The sequence below is a fragment of the Phodopus roborovskii genome, unplaced genomic scaffold (genome assembly GCF_943737965.1).
Source record: "Phodopus roborovskii unplaced genomic scaffold, PHOROB, whole genome shotgun sequence".
Classification (NCBI taxonomy): domain Eukaryota; kingdom Metazoa; phylum Chordata; class Mammalia; order Rodentia; family Cricetidae; genus Phodopus; species Phodopus roborovskii.
The window spans coordinates 1035521-1060521 of record NW_026125554.1 but is presented as its reverse complement, the minus strand read 5'-3'; the positions used below and the strand labels follow the sequence as shown (position 1 = coordinate 1060521).

The following is a 25001-nucleotide window of genomic DNA, read 5'->3' as shown; positions in this document are numbered from 1 at the left end:
AACAGCCAGGCTACATAGAGAAACCCTGTCTTGAAAAATCAACAAAACAAAAACAAATATCTTTATCTGTCTATCTAATCTAAAATACTCAACACAAATGGGATTCTTCTATACATATTGTACACTTGAACTTGTTCCAGGGCTGTCTCAGCAAGTTCCTGTAATGTTACACTGTGTAATAAACATCCCCAAATATAGCAACATGCTCTTTATTATTTCCCACGAATGTGTGGACAGCCTCACCTAAGCTATACACTGTTTTTCATTTTATTTGTGTGTGTTTGTATCTATGGGGACAAGTGCCATGGCATGTGTGGAGGTCAGAGGACAAATTGCAGTTATATTTTTCCTCTGTAGGTCCTAGGGACCAGACTGAGGTCACCAGGCTTAAAGGCAAGGGCCTCTACTTGCCCATCCCTCTCAATGGCCCTGTTTTGTGCCATTGAAGAGTGTCTTGCTCTGTAGGCCTGGTTGTCTTGGAACTGGCAACTTTCTTGCTTCTGCCTCCCAAATGCCACAGCTAAGAGGTATGGGCAGGCTTGACAGGTAGGGAGGGACTAAGAGGTATGGTGGGGCCACTCCAGGACTCAGACTTGCTGGCCCCAAGAAGATCATGTCTGAGTTTCTGTCTCCAGGCAATAGGTGCTAGGCCAGCCTCCCCACTTGGCTGTGGCTTCCAGGTCCTTCTGCAGCAGGGAGATGCTGCCAAGCTCCTCTGTCAGCTAGGCTGTTTCTGGCATGGTGTAGGGCAGTCAGGACATATGTCCTGCTTGCAGCATGGGGTATACAATGGAAAGTAGCCTGGAGGCTAGCTGGGGGTATAGGGCACCCCATTTTGTACAGATCACCCTTTATGATAAATGGCCCATTCAGCTTCTAGAACTGGGAAAGTCACTCTCAAGTGAAGTAAATTCATGCCGATTTCTGAGCTCTGAGTTTCCAGGGAGGGCAACATGGCTGCTGTGTGTGTGGTCAGGCAGGAGTGTTGTCAAGACTGGAGTTCAGCAGGGTGGGACACTTCCCGATGCACAGGGAGAAGTGGACTTCCTCTTCTCCAGTCTGCCACCTGGAGTACACACACCAGTTTCAAGGGGTGTCAGGGACAAAGCTTGCTGACTTAATGTCCTCCCATAGCTCCTGGGAAAGCTAAGCAGGGCTGGCTGGCTACAAGTCTCATTTTTACCCCTGAGAAGTGGGGCCCTGACTGACTCTGGCCAAAGGTCAAACCTTCAGGGAGCCAGGCTCCCCAAACTTAAGAGCCACTGCTTGTCTGTGGACTGTGGCCATGGGATTCAGACCCCAGGTAAAGGGAAGGAACTAGGAGGGCTGAGGGCCAGAACTAATTCCCTAATCTATAATTGTCTCTCATCAGTATAGGTTCAAGGACAGCTGCAGAGCAGTCTCTGCCATCTGTCCTTAGGTAGAGCCCTGCTTTGCCCTGGCCCCTGCCCTTTCCCTGTGACAGTTGTCCCAGCCTGAGGTACCCAGGCTCCCTGCCAGCCACTGTGCTCAGCAGCCATCTCTCCATTCTCCACCTGCCTGCATGTATCAGGTTGTTTTGCTCCCCAGCGGAGGGGACAATGCACTGGGGACAGTGCCGCTGAGGACCATATGTGGGGAAGGTCAAGTCCTGGCAGAGTCCAAAAGGTGTTGTCTTCTTGCCACAGCCCAGCGGGAGAGGAAAGGCTGAGGTGAGGCTGGGCCCCGCTGAGGGGACCTCCCCAGGCTTTTCCAGTCTCTGCTGTGCTGTGTTCTGCCTGAGCCACCCCTGGCTTCTCAGATGACCAAAGTGACAAAGCAGAAGGGGTAGGGGAGGACACCTGGGTGCTCAAGTGGGCAATTTTATTAAAAAACAAAAAACCAGAAACAAAAACACCAAACACAAGTTCACACAGGAAGGGAGTCCTTGGGCCCAGGAAGCTTTCCATCTAGGCATCTTGCTGCTGCACAAAGGGGTTGGGGATAGCTTCCATGCCATCCTGGGGGCAGATGAGCACCACTGACGTGCCACGGCACACCACAAGCCCCAGCTGCCGAGTGTCCTCCGTCAACTTGTACTGGTCATCAGGGTCTGGGGGCGGGGGGATGACAGGTAAGAGGAACTGAAGACATGTCCTTCCACCCAGCACTCTACAACCAGGACCTTAGAAGGCTGTCCCATCTCTCGTTTGGGGACCGTCACACCCAGGTGTTCGGGTCTCAGGGCTGACTGTGGGCATGGATACCTGGGATTCTACAATAACCCAGGGCAGATACTCGCCACAAGGAGTGGTCATTGGGGGAAGCAGAGGCTCCGGGGAGAGTGAACAGGAGATAGAGACAGGGAGCTATCAGAAAGTAATTAATGTGGGTGCAGGAGGGGACACGCTGCAGGCATTGTGGGTGCTATTTTAGAATAAACTGAGATCCTATGCACCCTGGAGCTGGTGACACAGGCAGACATTCCAGACAGAGGACAGCAGACACCATTCCTGCCATCCCCAGGAGGGCTGAGGGGGAGGAGCTGAAGTCTGAAGCCTGGGGCCATCATGGCAGGCTTGTCACCTTTCTGGTGATCGGCAGGGACCTGCACCCTAGGTCACAACCACCTGTTGCAATGTGACCCCACAGGTGTGGAGTAGAAACAGGGCCTGGTGGCATCCCCGGGACAACCACATCCAGCTCACCTCGCATGTACTCAATGGTTCCGTCCAGCACCAGGTTGAGCAGTGGGTCAAACCCTTTCAGGATCCCGCTGGCTTGAGCAATACAGGGAGGGGAGAGATGGGTAAGGATGATGTCGCTGTCCTCCCATTGCAGACCCCAGCATGGGGACAGTTACCACTACAGAACTCATGGAGAGGTGTGTCCCTATGTGGTGGCCTGGTGACTGTGACTGCCACTCTCTTCCTTCCAGTGTGGAAGGGACCATAGATAGTGAGTTCATGGTGGGCCAAGTGTCAACAAAATGTTATGATCCCCCACACCGAATTCTGAAGTTTCCATGCAATACAAAATAGCCCCTCCTTTTTTTTGCTATCATTTGCCCAGGCTGGCCTCATTAGGCAACCTGAAAATAATTCTGAACTCCCAGATCCTGCCTTTACCTCCCTAGGGATGGAATAGCAGGCTTGTGCAACTTCTCCTGGTTTACATGGGGTTGGAGATGAAACCCTGGGCTTCCTGTACACTAAACCAGCATTCTATCCATTGAGCTATAGCCCAGTTCTGGTTGAATTTTGGAGACAGGGTCTTGCTACATAGCTCAGACTGACCTGGAATTTCCCTGTTCCCGCTACTGGAAACCTCTTGGGTCCCTGTTAGCTCCAGGCTCTTAAGGACTCCTTCCTTCTGTCCCTCCTTTGCCTCCTTCTTCTACGTCCTCCCAGCTTTCTGGCCTCTTCCTTCAGGCTCCACCAATAATGGTCTAGGTGCTTACCACACCTGGCTTTCTTTCCTTGGGACTCAATATCCCCATCCATAATTGGGACATACTGATACCATTCAAATTAAAGGATGGCCCAAGCTCAGTCTTTATTAAGAGTTAAAATGCCTGCCTTGTGTGGCTTTCCCTTGCTTGTCACAAGTCTGATTCTGTTTTAGGGGCCCTGTTGTACCCACTCACCTTCCCGGCCACCCTGGAACTTCACTCGGATGGTCTTGTCAATGTACTTAGACAGGTCCAAGATGCTTTCTTTCTTCTTTTTCTCTTTGTCCTGCTGGAGAGTGGAGGGAGTGAGGCCCAGTCTTAACATATCCTTGTTGCCTGGACCTGGCACCCAGCGACTCCTTTCGACCATCCTACAGCCCTCATAACTCCATCTGCAACCTCATTTCCATCTCCTATTCCCCCTAACTGAATTCCAGGTCGCTGAGTCTGTATCTCTCTCTCTATTCCCATGTCCCCTGTCTGCATCTCCATGTCCTCCATCAGCACACCCATGTCTCCCACCTGCATCCCCATGTCGCCCGGTCTGCATCCTTATGTCCCCCGGCTGTATCTCCATGTCCCTCCCGCCTGCATCCTCAGGTTCCCGGTCTGCAACCACAAGACGCCCGGTGTGCAGTCCCACGTGATTCCAATTCCTCCGCGCCCCTGTCTCCCTATCCGTCTTCGGGTGTCCGCCACTCTCTCATTGGTCCTCCTGTGTCCTACAGTTCTCGCTTCTACAGTCCCTCGTGCCCGTAGCCCTGCTTTCTCTGCGATTCAGCAATGCTCACCGCCATCTTGCCGCCCGCACCGCGCTGCGCAGGCGCCGCCCCACCCCTTCTACCCAGGGGCGGTCCGCGCACGCGCAGGGTCGGCGCATGCGTGTCCCGGGGTCCCGAAGGCGTTGCCGGGAAACCTTCCGCCTAGAGCTGCGGTGGGACAGGCCGACATGGCGGCGGCGTCGCGGCTGGCCGCGGCCCTGTTGCTGCTTGTGGCCCAGGTGAGCGCCACGGCCGCTCGTGACTGCGGCCGTGAGTTTGCTATCGTCCCCTCGCTCTCGCCACCGCAGACTTCCGGCCGGGCTTAGCCCGCCCTGCGCCGCGGGGCCCCAACTGCCGCCGCCGCCCCTGCCAGCCTCAGTTTCCCCTTCTGCAGAATGGGGCGAGTCCCTGACTCCCTCCCTCCCCCGGGGGCGTCCAGTGCCGCCGCCCGGGTGCTTGCAGTCCTGCACCCGGCTTCTGCTCCATGACCTTGGGCAGGAGGGGGTCCCCACCTCTGGGTCAGTTAGTGCAAAACGCGGGGGTGGGATGGGGACCTATGTGGGCCTCAGGGTGTCGCGGGATGCTCATCGACCCGGTGCCGAGGCAGGACGTTTGGTGTGTTTTGCTTGCTGAGATATGGTCGCATGCTGGCCTTGAACTCCCCGTGTAGCTTAGGCTAGCCTTGAACTCACTCTGTAATTAATGCTGGCCTCCAACTCGCTCTGCAGCCCAGGCTGGTCTCTTAACTTTACCATGTTGCCCAGGCTGGCCCTGAACAGCCTATTAGGCTCTGGCTAACCTGGATTTACCAAAAACCACCTGCCTCACTCTCCCAAGCACTGGGATGACTTGGTTTAGTTGTTAGATTTCTTGTTTGTTGTTTCTGTGCATCAGCCTCCAGCCCCAGTGGATGGTGGAGGGCGGGCTGCAGCCCTGGCACGTGGAGCAGTTGCTGGGTTCTAATGTGGATGGCCCACAGGGTAGCCTGTGCTTCTGACATCCTATATATTCATCTTCTCTCATGGACCCTGGGCCTGGATCTTTCTTTTAAATCTTTTTTTTTTTTTTTTTTTTAGATTACAAGATTTTGTAGCAGTGTCTCCCTTTATAGCTCAGGCTACCATTGAATTTGTAACTGAGCCTCAGCCTCCCCAGCGCCGGCATGACTGGCATGCTTCTCCTTGATTGGCTAAGAAGTCGTGTGGTTCCTAGCCACTCTGTCATGTGGCCCTCATCTCCCTTTGCCTGTTTTTATCCCTACATCCGGCTCTTGGCTGGGCATGAGCTTTTGAAAGTGTGTTAGGACTCTCCTTCATCTTTACTGGGCCACTGGCCTGTCTGGAAGCCTCCATCTTTGGGCAGGTGATGTCCACCGAGGCTATTCTATTTTCTCCTTGTCTTTTCTTTGACTTCAGAATGCCCCTGGTTATCTAGTCCCGGTTGGACATGCCCTGACTGGCCTGTTTCTTTCTTACTGGTCTATTTTACATGATGGAGGGTTTTTTAGTGGTTCTGAAGCATGAATAGGAGTTTGCCAAGGATGGAAGAGGAAGGGTGCTGTGGGCAGCAGGTGCAAGCCCTACATATGAGAGATGGTGCTTTCCGGTAGGATGAGCACATGATGACTGGAGTTGACACCTGGGGAGGTGGTTTCCTCCTTGTGGTGGTTGGAGACAGTGGAGCAGAAAGGCCTGGGTCCTGGCTGGCAGAGAAGCTGTGTGCCTGGGGGCTTTAGCTGTGCAGGCCTTTGTCCTGCTTGTGACAGCCACCCCTGCCTTTCCCACATCTGGAGGGGAGCAAGCGTGGGTGGCATTCTTGGCTGGGTCCCCAATAGCCTGGTCCAGGTGCCCAGTAGTGAGGCTAGCTTTCTGAGCAGGAGGTGGCTTGGTGGCAGTCCTGGACCCAGTACCACCAGGAGAGGAGTGTTCAGTGGGACTACATGGTCCCGAGCAGGCCTCTGGTGTCCCTGAGGCCCCCACCACCATGCTCCCCGTCATGTTGTCTTGGTTTCCCAGCACTCTGAGGTGTTAGGGGCTCATGGCACCCAGATGTGTCTAAGTGGCTTCTGGTCTCAGTTCTCCTAGGTGTGACTAGGACACCAAGCCTTAGGGACTGGTTCTTAGAAGAGCCCGACCTGTTCAGCATGTCATTGTGCTGTCCGTGTGGTGATTGAGTAGAAGGTTGCCATGTGCCTGTTGGGTGGGCAGCCATGAATTCGCCTTTGTGCTTGTAAATGACCACTGTGAAAAGAGGCAGTTCTATTGATTTCAGTTTTACACAAAAGGTACTTTTCACAAAGAGCCTCATCCCAAGCCCATGGCAGGGCCTCAGGCGACACCCAATCTCCCTCTTGCAGCCAAGAGGGTCTAGATGTTGAGTGACTTCTGGGGAGATGTAAACAAAATCTGTGTGCCCCAGATAGATCACCTACATGACAGAAATGACTCCACCCAGGTGGAGCTTAGGGAGGTCCTTACAGGGCTGAGGGTGGCTGAAAAGCTGGCTCCTGGCAGGCCTGACAGATGTTGGGTTGTCTCCCTTCATCAGGTGCCACTTGTGTGGCCTTGGCAATGGGCCTGTGAGCTTACAGGTTTCTGAATTCAGGAGTTATGATAAGAGTTCTGATCCTTAGACACACCAGCCCCTTCCAGTCCTTCCTCTTCTGTGACATGCTCTGAGCCTTGGGAGGGAGATGTGGGTGTTTTCTCTGATGAAGGCAGACCATTGGTCCACTGTGCCACAGCTAAGTCATTTTCCTCAAGACTCTCTGACTGACTGGGCCAGCAGTGGCCATGAGCTTTACATGTAAACACAGATGTTTAGAAGGCGTCTTGACAGGCACATCACAGACTGTTGCATGGATGAAGCCATGGATCCCATCCCTGGCACCACAAAACCAGGTAGGTGTGTGCCTATTTGTTTCAGCACTCAGGAGGTGGATATGGCAAGGTCAGGGTCATCCTCAGCTACAAAGAGTTGGATGCTAGCCTGGGCTACATGAGACCCAACAATAACAACTATGTATCTGCTGCACACTATGATCACCTGAGCCCAAAGCCTTTGCCTGACAACACATGTAAGCAGTAGGTAGTTGATTACACCTGTTAACAGTCACACTGCTGTTGTACCAGCACCACATCCCCTGTGGCAAGTTGTAGTGTGACACAGGAACCCATTATCCTAGCAGGTCTGTTAGAGGTAAGTCTTCCCTAACAGGTGGCTTCCCTGACTGTGGCAACCAGCCTGCAGCAAGCAGTGGACTGCCACCTCAGCCCAGCCTGATTTCTGTCTTCTGCAGCCTGTTTGTGGTGTGCTTGGCATCAGGGACCTGCTGTTGTGTGAAAGCAACTGCAGTGGCGGTACACTTTATTGTTTTTGCAGATCTGTGGAACTCTGAGCTTAATGAAACTAGTTTTTTAAAACACTGATTTTGGTTTGAGTCTGTGTGTATTTGCATGTACATGCTGTATCACATGTGAAGGTCAGATGACAACTTGGGGGAGTCTCCCTTCTGCCCTGTGGGCTGGAACTTGGGCCTGGGGAGCCACCTTGAGGCCCTGTACGGAACCCTTTTTGTGGAGGCTGGGCAGTAAGAGTCTGTCTAACTCACACTCTCTCCCAGCTTGTCTTGGTGGCTAAAAGGATCTCAAAAAGGAAACACTGGCCATGGCCAAACTCAGCGCTGTGGTGGTGTTTCCCTCATCAGGGAAAGGCTGGACACAACAGCACGGATGGGGACATTTCTGTGTAATCCTCTACTGCCAGTCGTTTCTCATGAGTCCTCTGCTCTTCACTCTCTGCACTGCAGCTGTGGGGCTGACTTGGATGGCTCTGCCCACTCAGGCCCCATGGTGGAACTTAATATGTAGACCAGACTGGTTTCTAACTCACAAGCCTCTACCTCGAGTGCTAGGATTGAGGCCATGTTCCACCATGCCTAGCCCCTTATGCTTCCTTAAGGGTGGGCCTGGGGGTGTTGTCATTCATCTTTTCCTAGCCCCTGCCCCTCCACTGTCTGCTTCTTCCCATAGCTTTGGGTCTTTGGAGCCCAGGCAGTGCTCAGTAGCACAGGGTCCAACTCACACTCTCCCAGCTGTAACAGCCAATCTGCCCATCGTATCTGCTTCCCCTTCACCTTGCTGGCCTGAGCTGATAAGGAGGCTAATGCCTTTCTCAGGGCAAACCACTGAGTCTCACATTCAACAGAGGCCACACAGATGACTGTCCCCTGCTTTGTTCCTACCCCCATGTACTGCTCTTATGGGCTGCATATACCCTTAACTCCAGGTGTAGTTTGGGGGGCATCCCCAGCTCCAGGCCAGGGCCAGGGGGCCAGGGCATGCAAGCAGCCTTTGCTTCTCTTCTGGGATCTCTCTACTATAGCCCAGAGAGGTGGCTGGCTTCCTTGGGGCTCTGTGCAGTCCTAGTAGATAGCATTATAGGTACTGGTCATCAGAGCCCAGGGAATGTAATGGGAGCCAGGAGAAGGTTGTAGGGCATAACTGGCTCTGGGGATTGTCCGTCTTCCTATAGCTCCCTGCTTCAGAGGTCCCTTCTGCAGGACCATTCTGTGACATGCTGCTCTTGGCAGTCATGGCCAGTATCAGGAGGAGGGTGCAAGGGTCAGAAGGGAACGAGCTCACCCTTCTTTGAGACAGGGTCTCTGCAGACCAGGCTGGCCTCAAACTCATGGCTATCCCCCTGCCTCAGCCTCCCAAGTGTGGGATGAGAGCTGCACCACCAGGAAGGTGGCTGTGTCCTTGCTGTCTTCCTCACTGGTGCCCTCACCAAGACCATGGTAATGGGCCCTCCTTTCTAAGGTATCGTCACTTCCTCTGGTGCTTTAAGTCCTGACACTGGCTTGTCATTGTAGGTGGCCTGTGAGTTTGGCATGCTGCGAGTGGTCTCTCAGAGTGGCGGTACCCGGGGCAAGGACTATTGCATCCTCTACAACCCTCAGTGGGCCCACCTACCACATGACCTCAGCAAAGTGGTAGGTTGCACACTAGGCCACATGTGCCTGTGGCCTGCTGGGGACACCCAATCCTGCATCTGGCTGCTACCACTCACTCTCGCCTCGTCTTAGTTGCGTGGACTCCATCCCTCTGGGCCTGGGTTTTCATGCTCAGGAATGAAAGCTGAGTGAGGCTATGGGGAGGCAGGCCTGCTGGGGAGCCTGGTCAGACAGGGCTTGGGTAGGTGACTGACTGTCCATCCACCTCATCCTTCAAAACCCCCATATCTGCTTGTGCCCCACGCTATTCCCTGTCCTTTGAGAGGGCCTCTCCATCCCTCCCCATCTATACTTAATGGGGTGTGCACTTTGTGCATGTGTGTGATTGCCCAGCTGCTAGGCCCAAAGTCTCATGGTATTGAGCATGCTTGCCGTGGGTCAGCTTGCCTTTTCAGCCTTGAGTGATGCTTAATGCCACTGTGACTGGTACTGAGGCTGGGACACTTACCAGGCATTTGGATGGTATCCCAGTGTTTACAGTAAGGGAGAGGACTTTGTGGCCCCTGGGTTCACCAATTCCTAGGTTCACCAATTCCTAGCTTTGCATGCTGTGTGGATATATCTCACAGGGTCCTCAGAGCAGCCCTCTGGGTCCCACCCCAGCCAGGGAGGAAGGGCCTGGCTGTTCTGGTGTGGGTACCTGTAGGGACTGCTAGCGTGTTCTGCTCCCTGTCTTTCTGTGGGACTTGGTGGCCCTGATACCATTCTCCTCTGCAGTCTCTCCTAAAGCTTCGAGACTTAAGCTCAACGCAGCTCTGTTCCCACCTTGACCTTCCTGTGGAAGACCTCACCAACCAAATTGGGCTGGTAGCCCGGGGCAATTGTACCTTCTATGAGAAAGTGCGGCTGGCCCAGGGCAGCGGGGCACGTGCACTGCTGATAGTCAGCAAGGAGAAGCTGGTAGGGTGCCCAGGTCTCCATCACCTCTGGGGTGGGGGGACAGCATTGGGGGACCATGGCTTTAGCATTGTGAGAGGGCTGTGGAACCCGGAAATGGTTGGTGAAGACATGAGGGACATTAGAGTCTGGCACTGAGTCCCTGAGGCTACACGTGATAGATGTGATTTGGCCAGTTGCTAATGGTCTGAGAACCCTTAGAGTGGCCACTGTGCTGGGCCAGGTGAGAGGAGCCTCCTGGCCCTGCCAACCTGAACTTCAGGCCTTCTGCATACCAGGGTGTGGTGCAGAGCTGGGCACCAGAGGGCTGGGATGATCCTATACTTCCTGTCTGCTACAGGTCCCTCCAGGAGGCAACAAAACACAGTATGAGGAGATAAGCATCCCTGTGGCCCTGCTTAGTCACAGGGACCTGCAAGACATCTTCAGGGTAGGCACCAGGGCGTGGCAGGGTGGGTGGGGCTTAGAGTCTGAGGCCTGGGTCGTAGGAGCAGGTGCTGTGGATTCTGGGCCTTGATCCTAGGTATTGGCTCCAGGTGGGATCCTGAGATTTCTGGGTGGGTCTTACTTAAGTAGAGCCGAGGCATAGTGCCTCCCACCTTCTAAGCCCTCTCTCCCCTTGGGGACAGCTCTTTGGCCATGCGGTGATGGTGGCACTGTATGCACCCAGCGAACCAGTAATGGACTACAACATGGTCATCATCTTCGTCATGGCCGTGGGCACCGTCGCCCTCGGTGGCTATTGGGCCGGCAGCCGTGATGTAAAGAAGTGAGTGCCGCCTACTACAGGCATCATAGGCGGGGCCAAGCTGCCGGCCCCGGGTAACCCTGATATTTTCCAAGAAGGTACATGAAGCATAAGCGCGACGATGGGCCCGAGAAGCATGAGGATGAGGCGGTGGATGTGACACCAGTCATGATCTGCGTGTTTGTTGTTATGTGCTGCTTCATGCTGGTGCTGCTCTACTACTTCTATGACCGCCTGGGTACGCTGGAGCCCCACCCACCCTGGGGCAGAGCCCTTCCCTCCCCACCCCACCCTCACCCTTCCGCACCCCCTCTCTTGCTCTCCCCCTCCGTCCCGCAGTCTACGTGATCATCGGCATCTTCTGCCTGGCCTCCTCCACTGGTCTCTACAGCTGTCTGGCACCCTGTGTGCGCAAGCTGCCCTTTTGCACATTCAGGTGAGCACCTCCCTGCTGGCACATTCAGAGAGACTGCAGATGCTCCCTAAGTGCTCATCATGCAGTGGGGTGGGCACTGGGGCAGCAGGCCCCTGTGCACCCTGCCCCTTCCTGTCCAGCTGAGGCATGGCTCAGGGGTCCCAGGCAGTGAGGCAGCTGAGGTAGATTGGGAAGGTCTACTAGCCCCTGGGGTACCAATAGGCCAGCACTGCTGCTCAGCGCCATGTGGGCTAGGTGAGGGGCCCTGGGCACTGGAAGCCAGCAGTGACAGGATGGAGGCTATTTGGGGGTTGCTATCCTGAAGCCAGAGGGACCTGTCCCAGCAGGAGAAGACACAGCCATATATTTAGGGATTTCTGCTCCGGGGTGGGACGGGACAGCAGGCCCGAGCCTGGAGCTGTGACTTGGGGTGGTGTGGCGGTAAACTGCACGCAGTGTGTGAAGGAGGAACGCTGACGGGTGGTCCCCTCCAGGGTTCCTGACAACAACCTGCCGTACTTTCACAAGCGCCCACAGGCCCGCATGCTGCTGCTAGCACTCTTCTGTGTCACTGTCACCGTAGTGTGGGGTGTCTTCCGCAATGAGGACCAGTAAGTGCTGCCCTAGGCTCTGCTGATAACCACCCCGTCAACTTCCCGCTGCTGTCCTTGGATGCCCTTGCTGCCCAGCCTGGCCCACTGCTACCCATCTGGAGGGCTTCACACCAAGGCTGCCGCCTGCCCGTGTCCCGTTTCATTTGGGCCTGGCCCAGAGCCCTACCCTGATTGGAATCTAGATAAGAGTGCTGTCCGTCCTCCACTCAACTCCTGGGAAGGACAAGGGGACATGCTAGACCAGAGCCACTATTTGTCACCTACTGTCTTGGCATGGGCTCAAGCAGCACCTGATGCCTTGGTGCCACTTGCCACCTGCCCCCATGGTTAGGGGGCCCCATTCTCCTCTGCATTGGATTCCCGTGGAGTTCTTGCACACTCCCCTTTAAGTCAGAGGTCTGGCGCTGTGGTCCAGAGGACAGCCTGCCTGTCCCCACCTGGCTCCTTGTTGTCACTGACACCGTCTGGCACAGCCCACGCCTCTCCCTAGGCAGCCAGGCACTCCTGGGTTCCCTGCTTCTTGGTATTCTAACAGACATCACTGGGAGGAGAAAGGGGTGGGGATGTTTTGAGTCGTGTACATGAGAGGTGTCCCTGTCGTCCCCACATGTTGTACATGGTGGCTGCAGTGAGGAACAGCAGAGTCACATTCTCCCGGCAGCCCTTTCCTCTGGCTGCACAGCCCTGGCCCCATACAGTTCCAACTCCTAAACTCCACAGTTGAGGGGACAGGAGCGTCACTCTGGCTTGTACCCCACATGGAGCCCCACCCGATATCTGCTTGGAGCCAGTCCAAGCTGCTGGGCCCTGCCACCCAGCTTGGTGACACTGTTGTTTCTGGGGCCTGAGGTCACTTGTGGGCATGCGGGGTGCACCTCATGGTTTGGTGGCAGGCCCTTGGTGGCTGCCTGGTGTAGGGTAAGGCAAGGGAAGGGCTGCTAGTTACTGAGTGTTCTCCTCCCAGGTGGGCCTGGGTCCTGCAGGACATCCTGGGTATTGCCTTCTGCCTGTACATGCTGAAGACCATCCGCCTGCCCACTTTCAAGGTGAGGGCTGCCAGTGAGTGTGGCAGGCACAGTCCTGGGTAGAGGTCTGAGGGCCTGGGCAAGGCAACGGGTACAGGGTGTTAGGGTGTGATCATAGGGGCAGCCCTGGTTGGGCCATTAGTCCTGGGCACAGGTCATGGATGCAGTTCTGGCCCTGGGCCCTGGGCTAGGTGGCCCTTCAGGCTCTTGCTTTCACAGGCCTGCACACTGTTGCTGTTGGTGCTGTTCATCTATGATGTCTTTTTCGTCTTCATCACCCCCTTCCTGACCAAGGTAGGTCCCCTCTGCCTTCCCAGTTGCCCACCCATTCCCCCACCCTGGCTGACAAGCCTGTCTTGTGCAGAGTGGGAACAGCATCATGGTGGAGGTGGCCACTGGGCCCTCGAACTCATCCACCCACGAGAAGGTACGTCACTCCTGCATGTGGGCCCTGGGCTAAGAGCCCAGGCAGGGGTGGTGAGCGTGGGGCCCAGCCTAAGGCCTGCTCTCCCCACAGCTGCCCATGGTGCTGAAGGTACCTAGGCTGAACACCTCACCCCTCTCCCTGTGTGACCGGCCCTTCTCCCTCCTAGGCTTTGGAGACATCTTGGTGCCAGGTATGGGCTGAGTGCAAGGGGTGGGACCATCAGGTGGTCTGTGGGCATGGCACCCGGGCCTAGAGTTCAGGAAGGGTCTGGGAGTGAGATGGCCTCCTGGGTGGTGCGTGGCTATATGGCAAGCTTGCCAGGTCCTGATCACCCTGTGGGTCATCCTGTCACACTGGTCTCCCGTGGCTGTGCAATAGATGTGGTGACTCTGCATCTCCCCAGGGCTGCTGGTGGCTTATTGCCACAGGTTCGACATCCAGGTGCAGTCTTCCAGGATCTACTTTGTGGCCTGTACCATTGGTAGGTGGCCACACTGCTCTCTGCCTTTTGTCTGTCACCTTAGGCCCCCCAGTCCCATTTGCCACTGCATCTAGGCTGGAAATGTCCAGTAGGGCTGGGCATGAGTGGTCAGGTGCTTGGCCCAGAACTAGTGGCAGTACTTTCCCACACAGGCTCCCACAGCCACTTGCCTTCCTCCCTAACCTGCACAGACTTGTGGCTCTTTCTCTCTGGGCCTCATGTTGCTCAGCTGGCCTGGAGTTTACAATCCTTCTGCCTCAGCTACCACAGTTCTGGGAGTCCCAACTTGCCAGCTTGTACCTCACACCTGCCTAAATCCTTGTCCTTGTTTCCCTTATCACTTACACTGGCCCCTGCTGGGAGCAGGTTGTCTGACACTCTGTCCCTACAGCCTACGGCCTGGGTCTCCTGGTGACATTTGTGGCACTTGTCCTCATGCAGCGTGGCCAGCCCGCACTGCTCTACCTGGTCCCCTGCACACTGATGACGAGCTGCACCGTGGCGCTGTGGCGCCAGGAACTGGGTGCCTTCTGGACGGGCAGCGGCTTTGCGGTGAATACCGGTTTGCTATGACTGCGGTGATAGCCCCTAAGGCTGCGGGTCAAGTTGAGTCCAACCTCCTGTGCTCCCACTGAGCCCCTGGCCCAGGTCCCTTGCTTCTGGAAGGTCACACTTTGGGCTTGTGGTTCCTTCCCTGTGGGAACTCACTGGATGTGACCCAAGGCTGGATTGCCAGAGCCCTCCCTGTAAGGCCCTGTTCCAGCCAGAGAGGGTAGAGGATAAGGTGGAGGGCTGCAAAGCAAAGGAGTGAGAGGCGACACCCCCTCCAGGCAGTAAATGACACAAGGCTCCCCAAGAGGAGCCTTACTTCTTGGATTCATCTTCCTGTGGGCTCCATGTTCCAGGACTTCCTTGGTGTCACAGAGGCAGCTGCTGGGGTAGGCAGAGAATCTGCTCAGGGCCAGCCTTCTGCTCTTGGGCTTCAGGGCTACTGGTTCCCATAGGGTGCATTTGGCCATAGGAGTGGGTGGGCTTGCTCCAGGGGGTCTGGAGGAGCATCAAGGAGGAGTGAGAGAAGTAGAGGGAGAGCAGGGTTCCCACATGCCTGCTCCCAGGACTTGTTGCCCTGGGCCTTGGAGGCTTGGGCTCTGCAGCCTTTGTGGATGGCTCTGGATGGCACTGGCGTTAGATGGTGCTGCATGCCTCCTGCTCTAAGTACCCTGCATTTGTGTTAGGTTCTACCCCCTTGGGGTCTGTTGCCCACTTGTCCCAGCCTCATAGCTTCCTCCCTCTCTCCAGAAGGATGTACCTCAATCCTCATGGGCCCCAACCAAGGGGCCTGTGCCTCCGAGGGACTCAGATGCCCCCTTCTCCCAGCAGCCTCCAGGTGAAGAGCCGGCCAAGAGACCTCTGCCCACTGAGGAGGCAGGCCTGCCTGAGGAGGCAGGAGCTGCAGACCCTCCTGTGGATCCCAACAGCTCCATGGCCAGCACATCCAGCCCCACAAATGGGGACCAGGTCCAGCCCAGCCCTGTGGTACAGCCAGGCACATCAGCCTAGGAAGAGGAGGCACAAGAGCTGGGCCCTCACAGCCTTCCATGCCACACAGATGTTGGCCACTTGAGACTTGAAAGGAACAGGGACAGCTGCCACCCTCCTGGGCAGCAGACCTGCGCGGTGCCCTCCCTAACATGGTGCTCAGCCCTCTCCCACCACAGCTGCACCCCCGGCGCCCAATTCCGCTTTGCACCAGGCTGTGAGCTTCACCTGCTGCCCGCTCCATGCAAGGCTGCTGCCTCTGGTGCCTCGTCAACATTTGCCCCGCAGTCCCAGCCGGCCACGCTTTCCTCCACAGGACAGGGCTCTGTGGGACCGGAGCATATGGGCACCCTGCCTAAGGGCCTGAGTCGTCATGAGGGGTCCATACCCCTCAGGAGGTCCACACCTAGATGAATTCGAGAATGCTGGTCACTGTCCCAAGCCAGTAAATGGCTTTTGCTCCAGGTCCTGCAGACTGCAGCAAGAGTGGGAATTGGCCATGCATAAATGGGTCCATGTCCCCGGCAAATAGCCCTCAGCTCAGATGTGCAAGTCTTCCATGCCATGGCCACTGTTCTCTGCCCCAACAGTGGCTTCTGGACCTGGCATCTGTCCTCTACCTCACCAGCCAGGCTCTGGACTCCATGATAGATATGCCTGCAGGGAGCCCACTACACATGCTGCATGTCAACAAGGCAGAGGCCGGTCCTCACACCCTTGATGGAGCCTGGGACCTGTGTCCACTCACACTTGCTTGGAAAGTGTGTCTGCTGCAGGTTGACAGGCAGTGGCAACTGGCCAGTCCTTCTAGAGCTTTGGGGAGGGAGCGGGGAGGATGACGACTTCCCATAGGCACCCCTGTCCTAGAGTGGACAGAGACAGGAGCACTGGGGCCCAGCCACCTGCTTTGCCACTTGGGCTGCGCCTTAACTTAAGCCATTTCGTACTGGGTGTCCAAGCGGTTCCTCCATCTGAGCTGGTTAGAAGGGCTTTGGGCAGTGCCACCTGAGGGCCCTGGCCTTTGGTTGTCAGGGGATTAAACAGCTTTTCATACTCATCTTGGCCCTGTCCCTCAAGGTCTTGTCAGGACACCTGAGTGCCCTGGTGTAGATCCCTCAGTGGTCCTGACAGGCATGGAGTGGCCACAGCCCATGGATCCAGACTCTCCTCACCTCCTGTCCCCATAATGCCCTGATTTCGTTGGCAGAAAGGGTGTCTCTTAGCTGTATGGGGACCACAGATGTGTATGGTCCCCAACCTCCCACTGAGCCTTGCTGCCAGTTGCATAGCCTCAGCCAGGTTGGTGGCACACACACAGACAGGTGCATCTTTTGAGTTCATGGCCAGCTTGGTCTATATGGCAGGTTCCAGGCCAGGCAGCACTTTATAGTGAGGGTCTGTCTTAAAAAAAGAAACAGAAAAAGGATACAGCCCCAGGACCTGCGGTTAGTGCTCGAAGCTCTTTGTGAGGGTCTAGGCAGGTGGAGGCTCCCAGTGGCTTGTAAATAGCTCTGGAGAACCCACACATGCACAGACATACACACTTAATTTAAATTTTTATGGGGGGCAGGGTTTCTCTGTGTAGCCCTTTATGTCCTAGAACTCCCTCTGTAGACCATGCTGGCCTAAAACTCACATAGATCCACCTGCCTCTGCATTCTAAATGCTGGGATTAAAGGCATGTACCACATCTGGCCATAATTAAAATTTTAATTTAAAAATGCCTAAGTTGAAGCTTTGGGGCTCGGGATATAAGGCACATGGAACCACAGGACACGTGGTGGTAGGAGCTGGGTCACATGGAACCATGGTGGTGGGAGGACCAGGGCTAGGTCTAACTGGATAGTGTTCTCTCCCATGAACAAAGTTCTGGGTTCCATTGCCAGCACTGGGTACCTGGAATACGGTGACACATAGCTGCCATGCCAGTACTGGGGGGGGGGTCGTCATGAGTTAGAGGTCACCTCTAGCAAAATATCCCTATGAATTCAAAGTCCACTTGGCCTACATAGACTGCTTCAAAAATGGAAAAAAAAAAAATTAGGTTCTTTGGGGACCTCCATTTGGAGTTGGTTGAGGATCAAACTTGGGTTATCAGGCTTGCTGGCAAGCACTTATGCACACACAGCCATCTTGCTGGTCCAGTACTTGGGTTCTAACCTAACCTTCCGTGCATAAGCTCAGGATGGAGCATGTGCCCTTACTCATTTGCTCAGTGCTAAAGCAGTTCAACATTGGACCAAGGCACAGACTGGACCCAGTGGGCTCAACAACAGTATCCAGCAGGTGCTTGGAAATGTTGCTGCCCAGAAATGAGTTCAGGCATGGAGGGCTGCACAGCTGGGTGCAGGTAGATGTAATGGCCCACCCACAGCCTCTGCCCTGTTTGGAAGGTGCTAGGGCTAGTGGGTGCCTGGGGAGGGAAAAGGGAGCCAGCTGCAGGGGTGAGGAAGTAACTCTGTGTGAGTGGTGGGTACTAAGAACAAACTAGTGACCAACAAAGGATGTCCTCACACTGAGACAGCCAAAGCGTAAATGCTGCCACCCATTCTCCCTTGCCATCCAGAACCTAACTACCATCCATACCTACAAGCATGCATCATTCATCCATCCACCTACCTGCTAATGCACACATGCAGATGGATGTCCATCTGTCCTTCCACACACCCATCCCACAGAGCACCTCCATCACAGGCACTACTAGGGTTGCAAATATGTCATGGGAGAATCCTAGACTTTTTCTGCCCCAAATGGCTCAGCCTGGTGAAGCAAAATGCAGCCCTGGTCCAGAGGTTTCAGCTCAGCACAGGAGATGCCCCGGCTCTGAATTGAGGGACTGGTGTTAGGGCAGGCTGTCTGGAGGAATGTGCCTGTTGGATTAAGGTCCCCAATGTGTAAGGGACACAGGAGGAGTCTGAATGTTGGGTACCCCGCTAGAGATGGATGTCAGCAGCCTTGAGTATGGCAGGAGTCAGGGAACTCATTTCCTATTGGCAAGGTCTGGTGGGCTATAATCAAGGGCATTGGGTTCTCAAGTGAGGAGTGTAGCCACAAGAATCCTCACCCTGTCCCTGTGAAGTGAGCCGACACCTCCCTGCAGACTGGAGGCACCTTGGAGAGAATGGGGTTTGGAGTCCAGCTCATGCCAGGTCTTTGGCAGGATACACCTTCCCTGTCTGGAAGGAACACAGATACCAGGGCAATCCTGAGCCCTGTCTGGTAAACACAGCATCTCATCCATCAGCTGAATCACTCTGCAGGTGGTAGGGGACATGGGACAGGTAGGTCAGAGCTAGAGTGCATAGGGTTTGAGGCTGGGAGTCGAGTGGAGTGGAGGTCAGGTGACACCCCACCCAGCTGAGGCTTCAGGGGTGCCCCTGCACTAGCCCTGTACACGGCTCCTTATGGCTTGCAGCCATTCCTCCCAAATAAACCATAAGAGAATGTACAAATATGTTGCCATCAATCCATTCAGGAAATGGTCCTGGGGGGGGGGCAGTGCTCGGCAGTCAAACACTCATAATGTACAAGTGCAAAGACCAAAGTTCAGATCCCCAGAACCCATGTAAATGCTGGATGCATGTGGCTGCCCTCCTGTGCTTCCAGCCTGGGAGGGAATCCCAAAACAAACAGGCCAGAGACAGATGGGTGGGGGCATGGCTCAGGGCTAAGAGTGCTTGCTGCTTTTCCAGAGGATGAGATTTCACCTAAGTGTGTGCCAGCACCCATGGTGGGAGACACTCAACCACTTATAGCTATATTTCTATAAAACAGACATAACCTGGGTATGGCGGTGCACGCCTTTAATCCCAGCACTCATGAGGCAGAGACAAGTGGATCTCTGTGAGTTCAAGGCCAGCCTAGTCAACAGTGTGAGTTCCAGGACAGCCAAGGCTACATGAGACCCTGCCTCAAACAAACAATAAACCAATTTAGAGTGCTCAGTTGGCAGAGAGTTCACCTGGCATGCAGGGAAGTGTGGGTTCTAGCCACAGTATAGGGACGATTTGAGACCCTACCAGAAGAAAGGAAAGGAAAGAAAGAGGGGGAAGAAAAGAAGGAAGAAAGAAGAGGGAGGGAGAGAGGAAGGGAGGAAGGGAAATCTCAGAACCCCTACATCACATGTATACACTCAGCTGACTTCCTCCTGCTCCCTAAGAGGCCCCTGAGTCCTCAGGCTTGAGCCTCTGTCCAATTCCCCTGCCCAGGGGCCTCAGCTGCCTGTGGAACCAACTTCACACACAGCCCACCTAGCCAATCAGGGACCCTCCCTTGTGGTCAGGCCCGCCCCCCACTTGATCCCATGTCCCCTTCCTGCAGGTGTGGACAGGAGCCACCTGCAGTCCCTGACCTCAGGAGAAGGTGATTGGGGTGTGTGGCCATTTGTGAGGGTGGTGCCCTGGGTAGGTAACTCCCACCTGTGGTAAGCCCTGCCCCTCCTTGCCGGCCCAGTTCAGCTCTGGCTCCTAGGTGTCTGGGTGTCTGCTGCAGCTTAAGCCCTGCTCAGCTGGAAGGCTGGAACTCGGTGAGCTGGGGTCCTTGCAGGGCTTAGATTCCCCTTGGGAAGATGGAGTATGCAGCTCGCAAAACTCTGGGGTATGAGGGTGTACCTATGTGGGGTGCATGTGTAAGAAGCTGGGGGTACCCTGTGCAGACAGTGGAGCTTGGGAGCTCCCCCCTGGGCAGAGTGGGAAGAGCCAAGACTGCGCAAACAAAGCTAGGTCAGGTGTCTCAATTAGGGTGAACAGATATGGCTACGTACAGGATCGATGACCCCACACACACACCCAAACCTTCCCCATGTCCACCCCAGCTTTCTGTCTCTTTCTCCTTGATAGAACTGATAGAACTGAGACATGCCAGGAGACTCAGAGGCCTCCCAGTGGGTGTAGGGAGCTTGCAAGACTGGATGTGGTTAATAGCACACATCTTTAATCCCAGCACTCAGGAGGCAGAGGCAAGCAGACATCTGTGAGTTCGAGGCCAGCCTGGTCTACAGAGTGAGTTCCTGGACAGCCAGGGCTATAGAGTGAGATCCTATGTCAACAGAGGAGGTGGAGGCAGTGGGGGGGGGAGTTCAAGAAGTTGTGGATAGGGTGTGACATTGAGGGAGTCCTATGTGTCCCAAGAAGGGACTATACAGGGGTGATGGCTGTTTAGGGGTCAGTGATTCACATTGGACCTGGTCAGAAATCACTCATGGCACCCATGTATGGGGCTATGCTTATGGTCCTTGATGGCTGAAGTCTCTTATTCCCTTTCCCCATCCCCTGGGTTACACTGAGGCTCCAGGACCCTCCCTGGACAGATCTTCACTTCAGGGCTATCCCAGCCCCACCAGACTGCAAGAAAGGGGGGACTTGGGTCAGCAACTGGCCAGGTGTTTGGCAAATGCTAGTCACCTCCTTGATGGTCTCCAAATGCCATACACCACCCCAGGCTGGAACCTGCCCCACACCAAGTCATGTGGCCCAGATTGGCTGTGAGTGTGCACTGGAGGTTATCAGTAGCTCCATGAATGTTCCTGTGTGTCACATGAGATCTGTAAGGTTGTGATGACATGTGTCTGTGTGTGGTGCTTCTCATGTGTCCACGGGGACTGCATCAGTGGCCATGGATATTGGAGCACAGCAATGTGGGGCTTTGGTGGCAGTGAGTGTGTCGTGCACTATAGTGGTATGTGACTGCCAAGGCCTACGAGAGGCAGTTTATTCCTGGCCACCTATAGTGTCTCCACTGTGGTGACCCATGAAGGGCCTCCAGCCATTTCATGGGAATCTTCTCAGTGCTGGCCCAGGAAGGGGATTATGTGGGTATTCCAATGCCAGGAAGGGCACATGGATGCCAGGTTCCATCCATGCCTATCTCATCTGTGGCTCTCAGGAGCCAGAGAAAGAGGACTCTGATGTCCCCTCACTGTGATTCTGGGGCCAGGTGGGACCATTGTGAATGAGCAAGCCTCCTGAACTCAGTGTGGAAAGAGGGAGGGGACAGACAGACAGACAGGCACTAAGAGAGAGAGAGTGTGAGAAACATGCGCAGAGATACAGAGAGACACACAGATAGACAGGGACAGACAGAAATAGAGGCAAATAGAGACAGAGGTAGGGACAGAGAGAGACAGAAAGAACTGATATGGGGTGACAGTCTATCTCCACTAATGTCCCTACATCAAGTCCCCTGGTACATTTAGGCCAGTGCCAACACCTTTCCTGAGCCGTGGGTATCTGAACTGTTTCTGAGTCTCCACCTTTACCACCCCCACCTCCCTGTTTCTCAGCTTCCTGTGCCTCCCACACCATCTGCAGCTTCTCTTTCTTCCGGGCGGGCATATTATAGTCCTGACAGAACTCCAGAGGTCGCATCAATAGTTTTCTTCCAAACACCTCTTCTCTTGCAAGGCTAACAAAAACGCCAGAGACAAAGAGAGAGATAGAAAAGGAAGAAGCTTATTACATTTCTTTTAGGCTCGCTGAGTGATTTACTTCATGATTGGGGCCAGGCTAGAGGGAGTGGAGCTGAGAAAGGGCAGAGCAGGATAGGAGGGCTGGTTGCAGTTGTGGCAATGGTGGTGATGCATGCGGTGCTCCCAGCACTTGGGAGGCAGAGGCAGATGGAGCTGTGAGTTCGAGACCAGCCTGGTCTACAAAGAGAGTTGCAGGACAGGCTCCAAAGCCACAGAGAAACCCTGTCTCCAAAATCAAAATACAAGCAAACAAGGGTGCTGGCCTGTCACCCCAGCTACTCAAGGAGTCAATGCAAGTGGAGTTGGGAGTTCAAGGCCCGCCTGGGCTAGAGTGAGAGCCTGCAAAAAGTAAAACAGAGCTAGAAGTATGCCCCACTTACTTTACCCCACCTAGAATCCCCACAGACTGCAGAATTAGGGTGCTGGAGTGACCACCCTGTGTCCCTCACTCCTAACAGTAACTGGTGTCTTCATGACTAAGCAATGTCTTCCACCTCATCTCAGGCTGATGCTTGACTAGCCTGCGGCAAGCCTCATTTGTTGCTTGTTCTGCGCTCTATGCAGAACCGATACTGCCAAGTGCTAGGGTGGCATTGAGGACAAGCTGGCTGGAAACTGAGACTCCCCTGGCACAGCCAAGAGTCTGGAAACAGAAGTCACCCCACGAATTCACAGTCACAGTTCTATCCACTGCACTCCTGATTCACACGTTCTGGGAACCCTCAGTTTATTCCTGACCCGGGTCACCAATACAGTTAGGTGAAGAAACAACCGACCAGATCATGTCAGGACTTAGAAGGATCAGGTTGAGACCCTAGGTAGCTGGCAATAAATACTCAGGGTCAGCTGAAATGACAGCCTAGCCTCTATTTATTTCTTTTTTAATCTTTTGAGATAGGGTTTCTCTGTGTAGTTCTCGCTATCCTGAAACTCACTTTCTAGCGCAGGCTGGCCTCGAACTCACAGAGATCCACCTGCCTCTGCCTTCCGGGTGCTGGGATTAAAGGCATGTGCCACCACCACTCGTTTAATTCTTTTGAGAAAGGGTCTCAGATGTAAAATTAGGCTGGCTTCCTTACAGCTGAGGATGACCCTGAATTCCTGTGCTTCTTATGCCTTCAGTGCAGGGAAGACAGGTGTGCACCCCCACAAGCCTTGTATGGTCCTGGGAATGGAACTGTGACTTCCTGTGCTAGACCCCACTGAGCCGCAGGGTCTTATACAGCCCTAGCTGGCCTCCAACTCATGATCCTGCTGCCTTAGGCTTCTGAGCCCCTGTGCTTCCCAGAGGGTGTCCACTGCAGGCTCAGACACCAATCTGACTTGTGACTTTGCTCTGGTTAGCTGTGGTCTGAATCTTAGAAGACCCTACAGGCAGTTTTTTGTGGCCATTCTTGGACTGCAGAAGAGCAGAGTTCTCCAACTGCTGATGTATGGGTCAGTGTGTCTGGGAAGTTCTCACATCTCCCTAGACACCTGAAAATTTAGTCTTTTCTGTGGCTTTGGAAAAATGCACACCAGGGAGAATCTGGCTGAAGGTCACCTTCGAATGGTAATGGCTTCCTCTTCATTACTTTCAATTGGTTATCTTAACGTTTACCCAACCTTTCCTTTGCCGCCACCCCCAGTCTTCGAAAAGCAGTGAGATTAAAAACCCATTCTAGAACCTATTTTTGTAGCCTGAGATTATCAGCTTGGAGAATCTTCCAGCACCTTCTATCTTGCACCTTTCTTTGAAGTTAAAACACTGGCTTGTCAGAGACAACCTGTCTCCATACATCTGGAGGGATGAAGTGACAATCCAGCCACAGGGTACTGTCTGCCGCCCCTAAGCTCTGCCAAATCTATCTATCTATCTATTTATTTATTTCACTTGTACATGTGTGCCCATAAGCGTGCCATGTTCGGGAGCAGCTCTGTGTACTGGGATCTCTCCTGGGGGTGGAACTCAGGCATCAGGCTTGGCCGCAAGTGCCTTTCCCTGATAGCCATGTCCCTGGCTCTGGCATATGCATACGTGCACCACTATGCCCTGGAAATGTACATGTTCCAGGATAGGCAGAGAGAAACCCTGTCTCAACAACAACAAAAGCCACTTTAAGCCAGATGTGATGACATACGCCTGTGATAACAATGGTCAGGAGACTGAGGAGAATCACAAATTCCAGACTACAGGCCTGGAGTCTGTTAACAAAACAAAACAAAAACAAAAATCCAAACAACAACAACAAAAGCCACTCCAACATGAACCAGGCTCGTCTCCACTAAACTTGCAGTGTGGCAGGGCTGTTCGCTCCCTGAGCTTCAGATCCTACCCACCTCAGTAGGCAGAGGCCTCAGTAGGAAAAAGCATCCCTTGGCTTTTTGCCCCTTCCGGCCTCTTCCCAGCCAGCTATGCTACATCACTCTCCTGCCTCATGTGAGGTAATGTCCAGCCAGTACCCACATCTTCAGAGGCTTCTGCCCCTCAAGACCCCTAGAAAGTGCCATTTAAGGGCCCCATGGGCAGGGGCTGCCTGGGGCTTCTGGAGTCTCCAATCATCTCTGGTTCAAAGAGGGTTGAGCTGGCTGGGTTTTTGCTCCCTCTGTGCCAGGCCTCCCAGTGGGAGGCCATTTCCAGGCCCTCTGAGAGGCCCCAGCCAGATTTGGCTGGAGGGCCTCCCTGAGAATGTGAGGTTCAGGGTCACCTCGGGTGGGAGCCGCTTCTGCTAGCGTTCTGAACTTTCTTTGCTTGGCCATTGATACCCACTCCTGGCCCTGCATGTACAGGATTTTTCTGGGTGGGAACAAGCCAGGTGTGTCCCGCAGTGGGGTGGCTGTTGGCTGCATTGCTCCTGGACCTTAGGTCACCTTCTGTCACATCTCTTCAAAGTTCAGTCTCTGGTGCCTGTGAGCCTACCTCTCATTCGTCTCTTCCCTTTATAAAAATAATTTTGCATTTTGAGATGGGGGGGTCTCATGTAGCCCAGGCTAGCTTCAAACTTGCTTTGTGGCTGAGGCTGACCTAGAACTCCCAATCTTTCTGTCTTTACCTCCCAAGTGCTGGGATTGATGGCATGTGCCACCATGGCTGGCTTTTAAATGTTTATTTTGTTTTGATTCTATGTTGTTTATTTGAGTGTGTGTTTGTGTGCCACTGAGGCTGTGTGGTCAAAGGACACTTATAGCAGTTGGTCTCCTACTGTGAGGGTCCCAGGATGGAATT

The 25001-nt window shown here is 54.3% G+C and overlaps 2 protein-coding genes across 7 annotated transcripts; one reads left to right on the top strand and one right to left on the bottom strand.

Annotated features, from left to right (window-relative positions):
* Window positions 1–1807: 1807 nt before the first annotated feature.
* Window positions 1808–4246, bottom strand: Lsm7 (LSM7 homolog, U6 small nuclear RNA and mRNA degradation associated). Of its 3 annotated transcripts, none has more exons than XM_051177332.1 (4): window positions 4201–4246; window positions 3605–3695; window positions 2667–2738; window positions 1808–2071 (listed from the first exon to the last, which is right to left on the bottom strand). In XM_051177332.1, exons 1-4 carry the CDS (start codon window positions 4204–4206, stop codon window positions 1929–1931), a joined length of 312 nt encoding a protein of 103 aa, XP_051033289.1. In that variant the 5' UTR covers window positions 4207–4246; the 3' UTR covers window positions 1808–1928. The 3 variants fall into 3 exon arrangements, with proteins under 3 accessions (XP_051033289.1, XP_051033288.1, XP_051033287.1); XM_051177331.1 differs by having other exon boundaries at window positions 3605–3698; window positions 4201–4243; XM_051177330.1 differs by lacking the exon at window positions 4201–4246 and adding an exon at window positions 3932–3958.
* A 56-nt stretch (window positions 4247–4302) lies between these two features.
* Window positions 4303–16387, top strand: Sppl2b (signal peptide peptidase like 2B). 4 transcript variants are annotated; one of them, XM_051177258.1, is made up of 15 exons: window positions 4303–4409; window positions 9044–9163; window positions 9902–10084; window positions 10422–10511; window positions 10711–10850; window positions 10928–11067; window positions 11169–11265; window positions 11739–11855; window positions 12823–12904; window positions 13103–13177; window positions 13248–13310; window positions 13401–13500; window positions 13714–13791; window positions 14183–14343; window positions 15091–16387. In XM_051177258.1, the coding sequence occupies exons 1-15, from the start codon at window positions 4359–4361 to the stop codon at window positions 15349–15351; spliced, it is 1758 nt and encodes a 585-aa protein (XP_051033215.1). In that variant the 5' UTR covers window positions 4303–4358; the 3' UTR covers window positions 15352–16387. The 4 variants fall into 4 exon arrangements, with proteins under 4 accessions (XP_051033215.1, XP_051033213.1, XP_051033217.1 ...); XM_051177256.1 differs by having other exon boundaries at window positions 10925–11067; XM_051177260.1 differs by having other exon boundaries at window positions 10925–11067; window positions 13689–13791; window positions 15091–15241.
* Window positions 16388–25001: the final 8614 nt, after the last annotated feature.

What these genes read in the sequence shown, in the direction of transcription:
- Lsm7 (XM_051177330.1), bottom strand. An exon ending in GTTCCAGGGTGGCCGGGAAG is followed by an intron (nt 2,739 to 3,604) that starts GTGAGTGGGTAC and finishes GTATTGCTCAAG; the next exon opens with CCAGCGGGATCCTGAAAGGG. An exon ending in AACCATTGAGTACATGCGAG is followed by an intron (nt 2,072 to 2,666) that starts GTGAGCTGGATG and finishes CCCCGCCCCCAG; the next exon opens with ACCCTGATGACCAGTACAAG.
- Sppl2b (XM_051177256.1), top strand. Translation starts at nt 4,359, where the DNA reads ATGGCGGCGGCGTCGCGGCTGGCCGCGGCCCTGTTGCTGCTTGTGGCC. An exon ending in TGTTGCTGCTTGTGGCCCAG is followed by an intron (nt 4,410 to 9,043) that starts GTGAGCGCCACG and finishes TTGTCATTGTAG; the next exon opens with GTGGCCTGTGAGTTTGGCAT. An exon ending in CTACTTCTATGACCGCCTGG is followed by an intron (nt 11,068 to 11,168) that starts GTACGCTGGAGC and finishes TCCGTCCCGCAG; the next exon opens with TCTACGTGATCATCGGCATC.